The sequence below is a fragment of the Mastomys coucha genome, unplaced genomic scaffold, assembly GCF_008632895.1.
Source record: "Mastomys coucha isolate ucsf_1 unplaced genomic scaffold, UCSF_Mcou_1 pScaffold9, whole genome shotgun sequence".
Taxonomy (NCBI): Eukaryota; Metazoa; Chordata; class Mammalia; order Rodentia; family Muridae; genus Mastomys; species Mastomys coucha.
The window spans coordinates 20,016,834-20,031,853 of NW_022196915.1; the positions used below are offsets into that span (position 1 = coordinate 20,016,834).

At 36.6% G+C, this 15,020-nt stretch overlaps 1 protein-coding gene across 5 annotated transcripts in view; it reads right to left on the reverse strand.

Moving 5' to 3' along the window:
- The window catches only part of Mapk8 (mitogen-activated protein kinase 8), a 65,321-nt gene that overhangs the window by 5,553 nt on the left and 44,748 nt on the right, over positions 1-15,020 (reverse strand). For 3 of the 5 annotated variants that reach the window (XM_031362869.1, XM_031362871.1, XM_031362873.1), the window contains exons 6-11: positions 9,045-9,210; positions 6,586-6,657; positions 4,707-4,889; positions 3,402-3,526; positions 2,793-2,856; positions 268-345 (exon numbers count right to left, since the gene is read on the reverse strand). In XM_031362869.1, coding sequence (XP_031218729.1) covers positions 268-345; positions 2,793-2,856; positions 3,402-3,526; positions 4,707-4,889; positions 6,586-6,657; positions 9,045-9,210 — 688 coding nt within the window. Of the gene's footprint in view, positions 1-267; positions 346-2,792; positions 2,857-3,401; positions 3,527-4,706; positions 4,890-6,151; positions 6,224-6,585; positions 6,658-9,044; positions 9,211-15,020 lie in introns of all 5 variants that reach the window. The other 2 variants (XM_031362870.1, XM_031362872.1) reach the window with 1 other exon arrangement.

A 15,020-nucleotide genomic window follows, 5' to 3' on the forward strand; every position in this document is an offset into this window, starting at 1 on the left:
CTTTTATCTACTCCAACTGAAGACTTTTCAAAGCAAAGCATACTGAACTCTATGAGATTTTTCTTGTTTAAAGACATTGCTGTGGTGCCAATGAAAACTGGGTTTAAATCAGTACAACAGAGACAGCAGCAAATGTGTCAGTGCTTTCCCATTTAACTACCAAACTGAATGAGCATGGGATGAACTGCAGATACTAGGTCCCTGAAGATTATAACACAAGATGTAAAGCACAATCACAACCGCAACCACGTTTATATTGTAACCAACCTAAAGGAGATGGCTGCCCTCTTATGACTCCATTCTTAGTTCGCTCCTCCAAATCCATTACCTCCTTGTATATCAGTTCTGAAAAAGAAGAGGAAGAGTGACTCTCAGGTATGTAGACTTAAGGTGCATCAAGCTGGGTTCCTGCAGTGGTAGCAATGGCAGAGGATCTGAGTGTCAGCTTCAGACTCATAGGTGTTAGCAATGAATTCACTGATCTTCAACCTCAGACATGTTGACAGAAAGCTAAGCTCTCTGCTCTAACTGTCCCAGCTGGTTAAAGGGCAACTGTTGTCAGAAACCAGCCCCTGCCTTGAGTGTATCAGCCACATAGCACTCGGCCTTACAGACACTTGTCTAATCCTGTCAAAGTGAGGGCTGAGGTCTGTGGATTATCTTTATACAACAAGGTTGTAAATAGATTTATAACCAAAGCAGCATTTACAATTAGAATGGGACAGAAGGGCATTTTTACTGAAGGAAAAGCAGTAGCAGCTTCAGCTTCTTCCAAGTAGCCTACAGCAGGTGTCAGCATCAATACCCCTTCCAGCACTCATGCATTCCAGCAGATTGTTGCATGACAGGTTTGACCCTGCCCTTGCTTGTTCTTGTTTGGTACCATTTTCTGTCTCCTTTGGGTCATAAACTCTTCGAAAAATTACATAAAAGTAATTCTGTGAAAAAATGTAAAGAACTCTAAAACGTTTGTATAATTCCTGAAGTTCAAGGTTTTTTGTTTTTATAAAAAAATCCCTTGCTAGAGACCAGGCATGGATGACACATACCTATAATTCTAGTACTTGGGAGACTGAGGCAGGAAGATCACAAGTTTGATGTTAATCTGGGCTACATGCATACTTTTATTTCAATATTCTTACAACATTAAAAGCATTATCAAAAAGCTGAATATTCAACCAATCAACCAACTAACCAATAGACAGGACAACTGAACAGAAAATTATCAAAAAAATACAAATGGACAATAAATGTATGAAAAAATAATCAACATTCCATATGCCATCAGGGACACACAAAATAGTACCGAGATTCTATCCAACTTCAATCGAAATGGCTACCATCTCTCAAGAAAGACAATAGTAACAAATGCTGGCAAAGATGTGGGGGGAAAAAAGGAACTTCATACATACTAGAGTAAAAATGTAAATTATAATAGTCACTACAGAAATTACTGGTTCCTCAAAAAAGACCTAAAAAGCAGAATTCCATTAAAGGAACCTAAAGCAGACAATAGCAGAAATACCTGAACACCCATTTCTATTATGGTACTATCCACAGCAGTAAATACACTATTATTAGCACAGATGGCCATCAACAAAAAAAAGGCATGGAGAAAATGTGGTGAGACTGGGTGTGGTGGCACAGTCTTTAATCCCAGCACTCTAGAGGCAGGCAGTTCTTGGAAAGTTTGGCATTAGTCTGCACTACATAGGGAATTCCAGGCCAGGCAGACCTAGTTTTTTTGAGATCGTGTCTCTGAAAACAACAACAACAAATGGTTTATGTATATGCAAATTAGTTTTAGCCAGTCATAAAGTCATTTGCCAGAAAATGGATAGAACTAGAGATTATCAAGTTAAGTAAAAATATTTGACTTAGAGAGATAAATATTGCATGTCTTCTTTCCTATGTGAAACCTGGATTTGACAATATAAATATGTATGACACAAACACATAGAGGGGCTGATTAGGAGGAGAAAAGGGACAAGAGAGAAAAGAGAGGCCATGAGAGAGTAACAGGAGGTTGGCATGAACAATGTAGAGTGATATACATATCTGAGGCTGTTATAGTGAAACCTGTTACACTGTACACTGAAATAATAAAAAGCATATTTATGTATAACCATATTAATAAAAAGAAAAAACTAGATCTGATGAACATTGAAAGATGATAAATTAAGCCACTCTACTGATTAGAGTGGGGGTGAATTAATACTCTTGGGTCATGATGATGAAGCAGAAACTATAATTTCTTTAATAAAAAATGAGGAAGTAACTAAAATTTAACATTTGGTCCAGCATATAACCTTTTTGGACTACTGTCTCAATTATGTCAAATATGTGCACATAAACATATGGCTACAGTAACAGTCTATGTGAAGATCCGCCTTCAATGCTTCTCATAAGGGAGCTGGACACAGACTGGGACACAAGTTTCCCTATAGCTCACCACCTGCCAGCTATTAAAGTGTGAAGGTAGCTGTGTGGGCCAATAGGGTCTGTCATCTTCAAGATGTATACAGGTGTGTTCAGTACACTGAGAATACAATCACCAGTGATCTTAGAGATGGGACACCCCAAACATAGCTGTTGGAACAAGGAAGAAAATACTAATGTGCCTGTAACTGAGGTAGCAATTTTCAAAATTAAGGAAGGAAACTGACTTTCTACTTTTGTAAGACAAACAAAACTTATTACTAAATATAAGTCATGAAAACAGAAAGCAACAGTAATTTCTAAAACACAAAGAAGCCCTTGGGTTGTCTGTCCAAGGCTCTGGTGAGCGTTACCTTTCCACTCCTCTATTGTGTGCTCCCTTTCATCTAACTGCTTGTCAGGGATCTTTGGTGGTGGCTGAAAGACACAAGTCAGTAATAACTGAGTTAGTTTACTGGAAGTCTATGTATGAAATTAATTATTTGAAATATCAGCTAGACATAAGACTTGTAAAAATGAATCACGATACAAAGGCTGATTAATTATCATTAACTAACTTTCTGTAGAGTAGTTCTTTAAGATTTCTTTCTAAGTAGTAAGCTGTTTGTCTTTTTTCTTTTATCCCAAGTTTTAAAATTGTCACATTTTACCTGTATTTCAGAAATCTGCTCTGCTTTAAATACAAAACATTGTTTCTATCTAAGGATGCGCCCACAGGCATCCTAGGCTCCTCTAATCAACTATGAGTTTGAAGAGAGAGACACAGTAAGAGGTTCCTGGACTCTTATGATGGCTTAGATAGATGCTCATTAACCTAAGGTTTTCTTTATGAAAACCTAGGGAAAAACACCAACACCATCTATGTAGATTTTTACTTAAAATGACAAGTTCTCTTTCAATTTAATTTCAGCCCTAGCTCTAAGATTGGAGTATATTCTTCAAACAGTAAGAAAATAACTTACGGCTTCTGCTTCTGAAGGATCATACCAGACGTTGATGTACGGGTGCTGGAGAGCTTCATCTACGGAGATTCTTTTGGATGCATCTATTACTAGCATTTTGGATAACAAATCTCTGGCCTGACTGGCTGCAAAAATAATGATATTAATATACACCCGTTCATGAGATTCTCCAATCATTCATATTAGGATGCTGAGGTTAGGTTTATTTTAGAAAATTCATCTTTGTCAAGTATGTGGTGGTGTATATGCTTGTAACTGCTAAGCTAAGGATGTGGAGGCAAGAGGATCACAATTTCCAGGCAAGCTTGGTTTATATAAACTGAACCAAACCAAACTAAACCAAGATAAAACAAACCCTATGCTTTTAAAAAGATGCTTTTGTTATTTATTTTTATGAGTACTAAAAAAGATTTATTGCAGATTTTGTTTGTTTCATCTTTTGAGACAGGGTTTTCCCTGTGCAGCCTTGGCTATCCTGGAACTTGCTCTGTAATTATGCTAGTCTTGAACTGGTCTCTGCTTCCTAAGTGCTGAAATTAAAGGTGCTTACCATTACTGCCCACCTTGATTTATTGCTTTTTCCAGTTGTGTGTGTGTGTGTGTGTGTGTGTGTGTGTGTGTGTGTGTGTGTGTATACAGAGGAAAGGAGTTGGGTGTATGTGTGTACACATGAATGCAGGTGCCCAGGGAGGCCAGAGAGGGCACTGGATATTCTGGAGCTGGAGTTGTGAGTGGTTGTGAACTGCTTCACATGGAGGGTAGGAACTGAACTTAGGTTCTTCACAAGAGCAGCAAAAATCTCTGTGGCCCCTGTTTTTTGTTTTTGTTTTGTTCTGTTTTTTAAAGACCAGGTCATGGTAGGTACCCTGGGCTAGCCTGGAACTTACTAGGTAGCCTAAGATTATCTCAAACTCCTAACAATCTATCAGACACAGTTTCCCAAGTGCTAGGATTACATAGAGAACCACCACACCTAACAAATAATTTTTACTATAAAACCAGGGCACACACATGATTTATAAAATAGAACTTCTTTCTCTTTTTTAAGGTAGGGTCTTCATTATGTAGCCCTGGTTGGCCCTGAACTCATATATCTTCCTGTCCCTGCCTCCCAAGTATGAGGATTAAAGGCAAGTATTACTATATCCAGCTGAAATGCAAAAATCAGAGACAAAAGAACAAAATCTTTATATGTTCCACTAGCAGACAAAATTTTGAGTTAGATCCTTTAAGATTATGACCAAACATTCTTCCTATACATGTATATCCAAAACAGAGTTTAGTGCAGACAATTATACAACTTACCTTTAAGTTTGTTATGCTCTGAGTCAGCTGGGAAAAGCACATCAGGGAATAGTTTCTCAAAGCTGTATCCAGCATATTTAGGTCTATTTTCAACGTAAGTCCTTACTGTTGGTTGTAGTTTCTTCATGAATTCAGGACAAGGTGTTCCAAGCTGTTCAATAACTTTATTCCACTGATCAATATCTATTATCAAGTAGCTAAGAAAAATACTCCATGTATCAAATATTCAACACTTTAATCATATATACATTACTAAATATAAGAAAATGGAAATTTTAAAAATCCTGAAGAATGTGGCCATTATATATTTTGTACCTCAAAGCCACCTTACAAAAAGCAATGATTGTAAGTGGATAAAAATGATCAATAAATAAGCTTTGTTAATCTTATTTATTGTGTGTGCAGGTGTATATAAACACTAATTTTACCATAAAACGGAGGCATAAACAAGCAAATTGAAAATAAGAACTATAACTAAAAACTATCATTACTATACATAAAAAATGAAATGCATACTGCAAAATTTTAACATTTAAAATCTGCCTTTTTCCCAGCTCTTAAAAAATGTAAATACATTTCCTAGAGTAAGAGGTATTTCTAGTTTGGCCTGCTTTTTTGAGTTCTTTACTAATAGAAAACACCCAGTTGTGACAAAAATGATAACTTTATATAATAGTAGCATTTTCTTTTGCCATTCTCAGGTTTGCCTACGTTAATAACTTTTGTAAAGCTGTGAAATGAATGAACATGATACCAGTATCTCAGTATGCTGTAGACTAGGATTTTTTAGTCTTGTTCCTACTAGTCTTTATACTCCAAGCCTCTGAAGACTAATGTCCCATGTTCTTACTGTAACGTGGTGAATAGTCTCATTCCATCTAAAACAATTCTGTGCTACTCACTGATCGACACATCACTGTTAACATAAATATTAAAAACTGATGAACTAAAAGCATGAATCCAACCTAATTACCAACACAGGAAAACTTCTTGCTGACAATCTCAGCATGCTATGTTAATGTAATGAGACAAGACATAACACACAGAACAGTAACAGAAAGACATGGGGGAACCAAACCAAAAAGAAAAACAACAACAAAAAACAAACAGTAGCAACAGATAATTCCAAAATTCATGCTACTTTCACAATAAAGACTTACTCAAGTGTTAGAAACTTTAGTGAAAGCCATAACTTTTTATGTTAATCAACTCTACACACGCAAGGACCTGTGAATTAACCACACTTGAGCCCTTTTCATAATTAACATATAAAACAATAAATGAGGAGAAGAAAGTCTATGTCAGGTAAGAGGTGGTACTCTGGAAGAGTAATTTAATAATGCTTTGTATCAGGAAGAAACAAAATACATTCTACTTGACCAGGTTGACGCGGTACCTACATTTTGACCTTTAGAAACTACATTTTAGGCCAAAGATAAGGATACGATCTGTACCTGGGAACAAAACACCACCTTTGATCATTTCTCCCATGATGCACCCAACTGACCAAATGTCAACTGAAAACAAAATGCAATGACATTAACATAAAGATTTTGGTTAAAATAAAAAGAAAAATATATAAACACTAAACACACACACACACCATATACACTTAAAATTATAAAAAGCAATATAAAATAAAAATGAATGACAGTGAATGTGCTGACGACCAGCAGAGACTGTATGTCCTGCTGCCAAATGCAGCCTACTAACACTTCAGCTTCTTAGCTCAACCATTTTTTGAACTATAACAGCCACAAACTTTACATCTATTTTAAAAACCTGTATTGTACAAATGTAGCATATATTTCTTTTCATTAGCAAACAGAAGGAAGTTTATCACCTAACTAATGAATCTGCTGCAGCAGCACAAGGATACAGTCCCTTCCTGGAAAGAGGATTTTGTGGCAAACCATTTCTCCCATAATGCACCCCACAGACCATAAATCCACTATATGTTTGCAGCACAAAAGAAGAAAAAGCAAAGCAAAAGATCGTTAAAATCAAAGAAGCATAATATGACTGCATCATCTAAAAAATTGCAGAACATCACAAAAAGAAAAAGGTGGTTTTAATTTCAAATAATGGAATAATTTAAAACACAAAATACTTTTCAAAAAGCTTTGATTCACAAAAGAAAATATGAAGTATGGCATTTTAATTATATGTCTAATTTTAAAGTGAGAGCTATGCACAGATATTGCATACATTTAAAAACCTATACATTCTATAACTGAAATTTTGTATATAATATATGAAGTAGAACGAAACAAAATTTACAAATAAGATTTAAAATGTATATGAGATCATAAAATTATAAAATTAAGATGCACTACTTTGAGGTTTAACTGTGCATTTTACCCTCTCTTTAAGTTAAATTAAAAAGCATGAGCAGAAATAATTTAGCATATTAAAAACAGATAAATGCCTAAATTTTAATAAAATACTAACCTAATTTCTTTTTCAGAAAATTCCAAACTGGATTTCCCAGGTTTATTTAACTGAAAGGCTTTATTTATTCTGAACTAAAACTAACTTATGCTCTTGGCAACACATTTATACCCACCTGTACCTATAAAGGAACAAATGGACAGAAAAAGAACAGCGTATCTACTAAGAAACCTTGGTAAATAAGTGTTTCTCATATTTCATTTTTAAGTTTTTTTTTTTTAAACTTTGGGTTTAAAAGTTAGTTTTGGTAGAATGCAATATCAAAGTGTCAAAGTGCCTACAGATCTGTGATCTACAGTCTCTTAGCAGACCTCTATATAATAAAACCTGCTATAAGGGGTCTAATTTGCTATCAGGCAGTTTAAAATAGATTAGATTACCCCCAAACTTTCCAAACTATTCTGAAATACTCTGCAATAAAACCAAACAGGAAATCTCGCCTCTCCCCTCCTCAACAACCCTCCCTGTTGAGTGTGTTTGAGAGGAGGACATGTATATGTCGCCTCCTGCTGGGTAATACACTTATGAGTGAGGCAACATTAGATTTAACTTGGTTCCTGGGGGAAAAGGCAAGATAAGCAATGAGATGATCTGTGTGACTCTCATCTAAGAGATTCACATCTATGTTAATTCTTATGATAGCTTCTATAATTTCTGGTAAGGAGCTATGTCAAGATCATATTTATAGGACATTAACATGTAGTGCAATTTCTGTGATAATTAAAAGTTTCACAGCAAAAGCAATAACAATCTGTCTACCAATTCTTAAAACAACACTTTTAAACCTTATGTTGAAACTAAGAAACAGAAAAGCATGTTTACTTTAAATACTGATAGTTGATAAAGTATTTGTTTTAAATTAGCTCAAAAACGGAAAGAAAATTAAGCAATTTTCCCAATTTCACTGGTATAATATACGTTTTTATGTATGTATATTATGTATGTACGTATTAAAGAACCTTCAAGACTGACTTAATAGTTTCCTGATATAAAGAGAACCACTGTTCCAATTTCCATCCTAGAAACATGCCACACCTAAAAAGTTATGGTTTAATTCAACATATTCACACATAATACTATATGCAATCTCCTTAAGGGAGGACACAGGCTTTAATCAAACACTAGTGCTTCCCACAAGAGGTTGAGTTATCCAGTAGCTTTCCAGAATTGGAAAATGTAGCTCTCAGAGTTTATAGTGAGTGCTGCTATTTCTTTTTTTCTGTATTATTTTGTTTTGTTTTCTGAGACATGATTTCTCAGTGTAACAGCCTTGGCTGTCCTAAAAACTGCTTTAGAGACAAAGTGGTCTCTAAACTCACAGAGATCTCATGCTTCTGCCTCCAGAGTGCTGGCACTAAAAGTGTGTGCCACCATACCCAGCTTGTGAGTGCTACTGTTAACATTGACTAAAGGTGCTGGAGATGAGAGCAAATACGACCAATATACACTAGAATTACTACTCTAAGATTCAATTATTAAGAAGTAAATTTAATCCCAGCATTTGGGAGGCAGAGGCAGGCAGATTTCTGAGTTCAAGGCCAGCCTGGTCTACAGAGTGAGTTCCAGGACAGCCAGGGATACACAGAGAAACCCTGTCTCAAAAAAAACCAAAAAAACCAAAAAGAAAAAAAAAAAAAAAAAGAAGTAAATTACAGATAAGCAGAGGGCATAAATCCTAGTTCTAGAATTCTTCATCTAGGTATTCACATTTAAGATAAGATTCCCATGCTTTCCCAAACATTCATGGCAAAATGTTCAAATCCTGGATAGACAATTGAAATAATAATGCATGCTTTACTGGATGCATTACAGTTTAAGTATATAAAAACGGATTGTTTTGTATAAACAAAATCAGAAGAATATTTCAAAGTGAAAGTATATGCTGACCGTTCTCCTTGTAGCCCATGCCGAGAATGACCTCTGGTGCTCTGTAGTAGCGAGTAACCACGTAAGGTGTCATCATAAAACTCGTTCCTGCAGTCCTCGCCAGTCCAAAATCAAGAATCTTCAAAGTGCAGTCTGATTTGACTACTATATTACTAGGCTTTAAGTCCTTCAAGAAATAAACATTAAAACGATTGCTAAGACAGATACAAAGATTTGTTCTGCTCAACTGAGTTACATCATCTATCAAACAATTTGTTAACTGTTCATTGTTTTCACTGCAGTATCACTGCAGAGGTTCCTTACAATAGGCAAACCCAACAAGTCAGATTTAAAATCATTTCATTTATATAAACAAACCCAGTATATTATTAATGTTTATTTACTTAAAAATAAAAATGCATTAAAATTTTATTGCCTATTTTGTTTTATTTATTTTATTTATCTCTGTGAAGGTGAGGAGAGCCTGGGCTACAAAGCAGGTTCCAGGATAGCCAGGGTTGTTACACAGAGAATCCTGGTCTCAAGAAAACCAAACCAAACCAAACCAAACCACACCATACCACACCACACCACGCCACGCCAAACCAAACCAAACCAAATCAAATGTTAGTATTTCCTAGAAATTCTTGGATAAATAGAATAAGAGATTAGGAAAGGAATCTTAAATCTCATTTAAGAACCTCTGTGCTAGGCTTAGTGGCCCATCCTTTGAAATCCCTGTACTTGAGGACAAAGCAGAAGGGCTGGAAGTTCAATATACACAGTATAATGTTTAGTTTTTTGTTAAGTTGACACAAGCTAGAGTCATGTAGGAAGAGGAAACAACAACTGAGAAACTTCCTCTACCAGAATGGCCTGTAGACAACTCTGTGCATTATTTTCTTATCTAGTAATTGATGTGGGATGATCCAACTCATAGATGGTGCTATCCCTGGGCAGGTGGTCCTGGTTGTCTAAGAAAACCGGCTGAGATAACCACAGGAGCAAGCCAGTAAACAATACTCTTCTAAGGCATCAGCTTCAGTTTCTAATCCAGGTTCCAGCCTGACTTTCCTCAGAGATGAACTGTTACATGAAAATGTAAGATGAAATAAGCCCTTTCATCCTCAGATTGTTTTTGGTCAGTTTTTTGCCACATCAATAGAAAGCAAATTATGACATACAGCAAGACCCCATCTCAAAATACCATCAAAAACAATTAAAGTGCTATTGTGGTAAGACTCATAAATTAGCATTTACATTCATTTATATACTAAATTAATAGCACTAAAAAATTTCATTTTAGGACTAGAGAGATGGCTCAGTGGTTAAGAGCAAGCAGACCGCTCTTCCACAGGTCCTGAATTTAATTCCTAGCAACCGCATGGTGGCTCACAAGCACCTGTAATGGGATCTGATGCCCCTTTTTGGTGTGTCTGAGGACAGCTACAATGTACTCACACACATTAAAAAAACTCATTCTAAATTCACAATAAACTTTATATCGCTCTAAATCCACCATGGAACATTCTGATAATATTTGTACAATCTTGACATGATCTAGGTATATGTTGGTTGAACACGATAGCCATACATGTTCACTTTTGTGGGGAGGGAAGCTTGGAATCAGTCTCAACACAATAGATACTCAAGAACCAAAAGGTGATTATCAGCCTGCTCATCCCTGACTTTCCACATATATCACAAACATTTGCTTATAAACTTCTGTTCACATGTAGCAGACACTAGGCCATAAAATTATTTCCCACTGTTTGTAATAATGTCTTTGTGAAAAACTGCTCCTTGGCTGCAGGTAGAAGGAAATGTGTGTAGTACCTATTAAAACGAAGGCAATGGCATAAACACCCAGGCCTTCACATTCATCATGCTCTTGCCTTTTAGCTTTGACGAACATTCATATCTACAGCACAGTCAAACTTTCTCACATGTACAGATGACTAGCAGATTGACAGCAAAAGCTAAGGCCCTCAACACAAAGATCCCTTTTTAAATATCTACATGTAAGAATGCTTATGTGCTGTCTCTAACTTACCCTGACAAGGTATCATGGACAGGCTTAGAAAACAGACACTAAGGACTTTTGAAATTTAGCATACTAAGACTACAGGTTATTCCTAAAGAAGACAAAAATGTTATCATTTCTATTCTGTAAATAGAATGTTGCTAATACAAAACAAAGGAATGCCCATGCTTAAGAATAAAATTATAAACCTCAGTATTTGTCTCACAACTGTTGTTACAGTGGAGATTACTGACTCTTCATACTAGGTGGTTCTAGTCTAGGAAAAAACTCAAAATACTTTTTGTTCTGGAACAATTAGGAGCAAATAAATTTCTAGTTTAAAAGAAACTGTGTACAGAAATAAACTGCCAAGAGTATTTGTCTCTATGAATATTAACTAAAGCTGATTTTTTTTTCTGCAACAATGTTTATCTTTCTATGTATGTCATAATTACTTATAGGAAGAGTGACTTGGAGTTTACATTTATTTGAGCAGATAGAGTAGAAATAACTCAATATTCTACCCACCACCCCACCACCCCCACTGTCCAAGCCTCTCTCTCTAATCAGGCAAGACCGCAAAAGTAGAACTAGTAGGTAGAGTGGGAACAAAGTGGAGAAGGGCCAGAACATGACTTCCTGCAGACCTTCCCTTGTTTTGGTGATTAGTAACATTGTAGATAGGGGGCATCTCCATAAAGCCAAGTGCCCACCTCTACCACCATCTGCCTACATAAATAATGTGAAAAATAAACCTTAGTCATGTTTGGCTACTAAGAGTTTGATATTTGCCTCTGCAGTGGTAGTGTACACCTCTGATCCCAGTATTCGGAGGGCAGTGGACCTGAGTTTAAGCCAGCCTGGTCTACAGAGTTCCAGGACAGTCAGGGATACACAGAGAAACCCTGCTTTGAAAATCAAAAAAAAAAAAAAAAAAAAAAAAAAAAAAAAAAAAAAAAAAGCAAAACAACCCAAGAGTTTGATTAGTTTGATTATTGTAGCTAAGCCTAGCATATTCTGGGTAAAACCCAGGACTGCGGAGTTACTATTATCTCTAATCTGAAATCTGAAAGGCACAAATTTAAGTATCTTTTTTAGTATAACTGGCAATACTCAACAGGTTGTTATATCTACTTTGATATCTATGCTAAGGAAAACTTAAAGGTAGTCTCAAATCAGTCCAAGAGTACAGGAGCCATCTTTGATTTAGGGATTTCTGATTTTCAGATTAGGGATGCTCACTAGTAAAGTCTACGCAAATATCTAAAATCTAGAATATTTCACAATCTGAAACAGTCTGGCCCCAAGCATTTCAGATCAGACAACCTATGCAAGGACACAGGACCATGAGTTTGGTGACTGAACAGCATTGACAGCAGTATCAAAGTGGAAAGAGATCCAAATTGTGCAGAGGCAAAATATTTTATGTCATCTGCACAGGACTTCAACTGATTGCTTTTGCAAAGGAAATTTTATTCAAACTTAACCACAGTCTTTTTCACCCCATATTATCTACAGTTTTTGTGATAGAAGGGCAAAGTCTGATCAGTAGTTGTAACAAAGGACATGTCCACAAACAAAAAAGATTCAGAATATAAAATTCCTTAACTGTTGCTCTATAAGAAGTTAGAAAGCAAAACTTTGTCTGCATTAAATATAACGGTTACTTTAAAAGTAGAAATCAAAGGTAACAGTGCCATCGTTTTGGACAAGCTAAATGCTGCTAGAACCAAGAAAAAGGCAACAGATGGTTTAGCTTATCCCTGGACCACACATCATCCTTTTACATGCCTGTTCTTATGACTTGTTTCAGTTAATGGGACTCAAAATAACATGATGCTCACCAGATATGAAAAATTCTGAACATGCTCAAGTTAGCACATTCTTCTACCTCATACCATGGGAGAAGGATGTCCCTTGAAGTAACCCTGAGCCTGACCAGAGGTCTGGAGTAATGCTGCATGGGCCAACACTGTACTGTTTCAAGTCATGAATAGCTTATTAGAAATCATGGACATCTTGGAAGTCTGGAAGCTTGAAGGTACACTCAAAGGAGCTTCAAGTAAGCCCAAGAATACATAGGCTGTCACCTAACAAATATGCTTTTAAAAAGATATACAATCAAAAGCTATAAAGATTACTGATATAATAAACAACCACAAAAACCAAAACTCTAGTCTGCTGTCAAGAAAGTTCCTCAGCAACTTATATGGACAGGACAGCAAGAAAGAAACTGTCCAAAATGTCAACAACAGCACACTTGTGCTCCTGTCTTTCAGGGGTAGGAAGCAGGCCAAGAAAGCTGAGCAGCCCATCAGTACACAGACTTGAAGTCTATTTAAGGAGGCTAAGAGGAAAGGAAGACTTCCATCAGGGAGCAGCCAAGTAATGTGGACAACAGTGGGCAAGTTGCACTGTGTGGAAATGAGAGTCAGCTTCTCAAGAGGGAACACTCCTATCTCCAGAGGAAGGAACACTTACAATGTCCATCCAGCAGAATTTCAAGTGCAACTAATAAATCAACATCTGTATTTTTCAGTTTTTCCAATGAGACTATTTTGGCTACCTTGGCCCCACCTGACTATTCTATAGAAGAAACTTGAGGGAAGGGAAGACAGAGCCAGTTCCTATGTTTCTGGGCCTACAAGATCAATATCTGAATCTGATACAGATACTAACATGTATCTACATTAAGGAGGTATGGAACAGAGAACCACTGTATGGCAGATAACCACAGGCTATGGCAGGCACAGTACTCACCAACATTCATGAGTTTGCCCTCCTCACATTTTCCTGCTCTTCTATACCTAGGCAGGTCTTTATGGCTAGCTCTGCAGATGCACTGAGTAGGAGTGATGTGTGTCACTTCCAGGCTAGCACGTGAGCCAGGGCATTATCATAGAGCTCTCTTCTGCTTGACTCAGTGGGAACTAGTTAGAGCAAAGTCTCTCTCAGCAAGGGTTTCTAAGTGCCTACAGGGGCATCTAACTGCAGTGCCTGGAATAAAAGTTTAGATTACTTCTTAAACCAAGTGAGTAATCACAGAATGGCATAGTTAAGGTGAACCGAGGATGGAGGTGCTGTGAGGACTAAATGTAAAACTGAGAGCTAAAGTTATGTCAAGTTTTGTGGTAGTTGCTTCAGAAAAAGACAGCAAGAAAACATTGACAGGAACAGCCAGAAATTAGTACCCTAAGACAATGGGATTGGCTTCAATAGGCTCTGGGATGACTGTTCAGACTCTTGGCTCAGAGATAATCACTCTTCCATTGCCCAGGAGGGATGGCTGCTGGTGGCCTTTAGGAACCTCCTCCAGAAAGGACCTGTTTGCAGTGCAGAGGTTAAATGGGAGCCACCAGCTGAGGCTTTTGAAATAAACATAGCCAACATAATTTCTCTCTTTGTCCATTTTTACCTTGTAATAGATATTGATCTTAATGGAACTCTCTAATAAGCTTCTTACATGTATAGCTCCACCCTAGTATCGCACATTGTCCAGCCTAAGATACAGGTCACCATACCAACAGACCTCTTAATATCTACTACTAGCTTAATTTTATTGCTTTAAAAACATTCCTTCAACCATACTTGATTTTTCCTAACACCTTCTAAAATAAGTAAAAGCAGTTACGTAACAAGAAAAGAAGGAATGCATCTTAACTTTCACTGAGACTACTAAAATACTGATACCAAAGTATGATTAAAACCATCTTTACAAAAAAAACTACAAATGAAATCATTAATGAATCCAGGGGTGAAAAACTTCAACAGAAATACTAGCAAATCAGTTCTAATAGTATACTGGAAAGATAATATATACCACGTCCAAATGGGATCTATCCCAGGAATAAAGATGACTCTAAAATACAAAAATCCATCAATGAAGTACAACACAGTTAAGGGAAGCAATATATACGGTAATTTAAATTGGTGCATAAAACCTCTGGCTAAGTTCAATACTCTCTAATGACAAA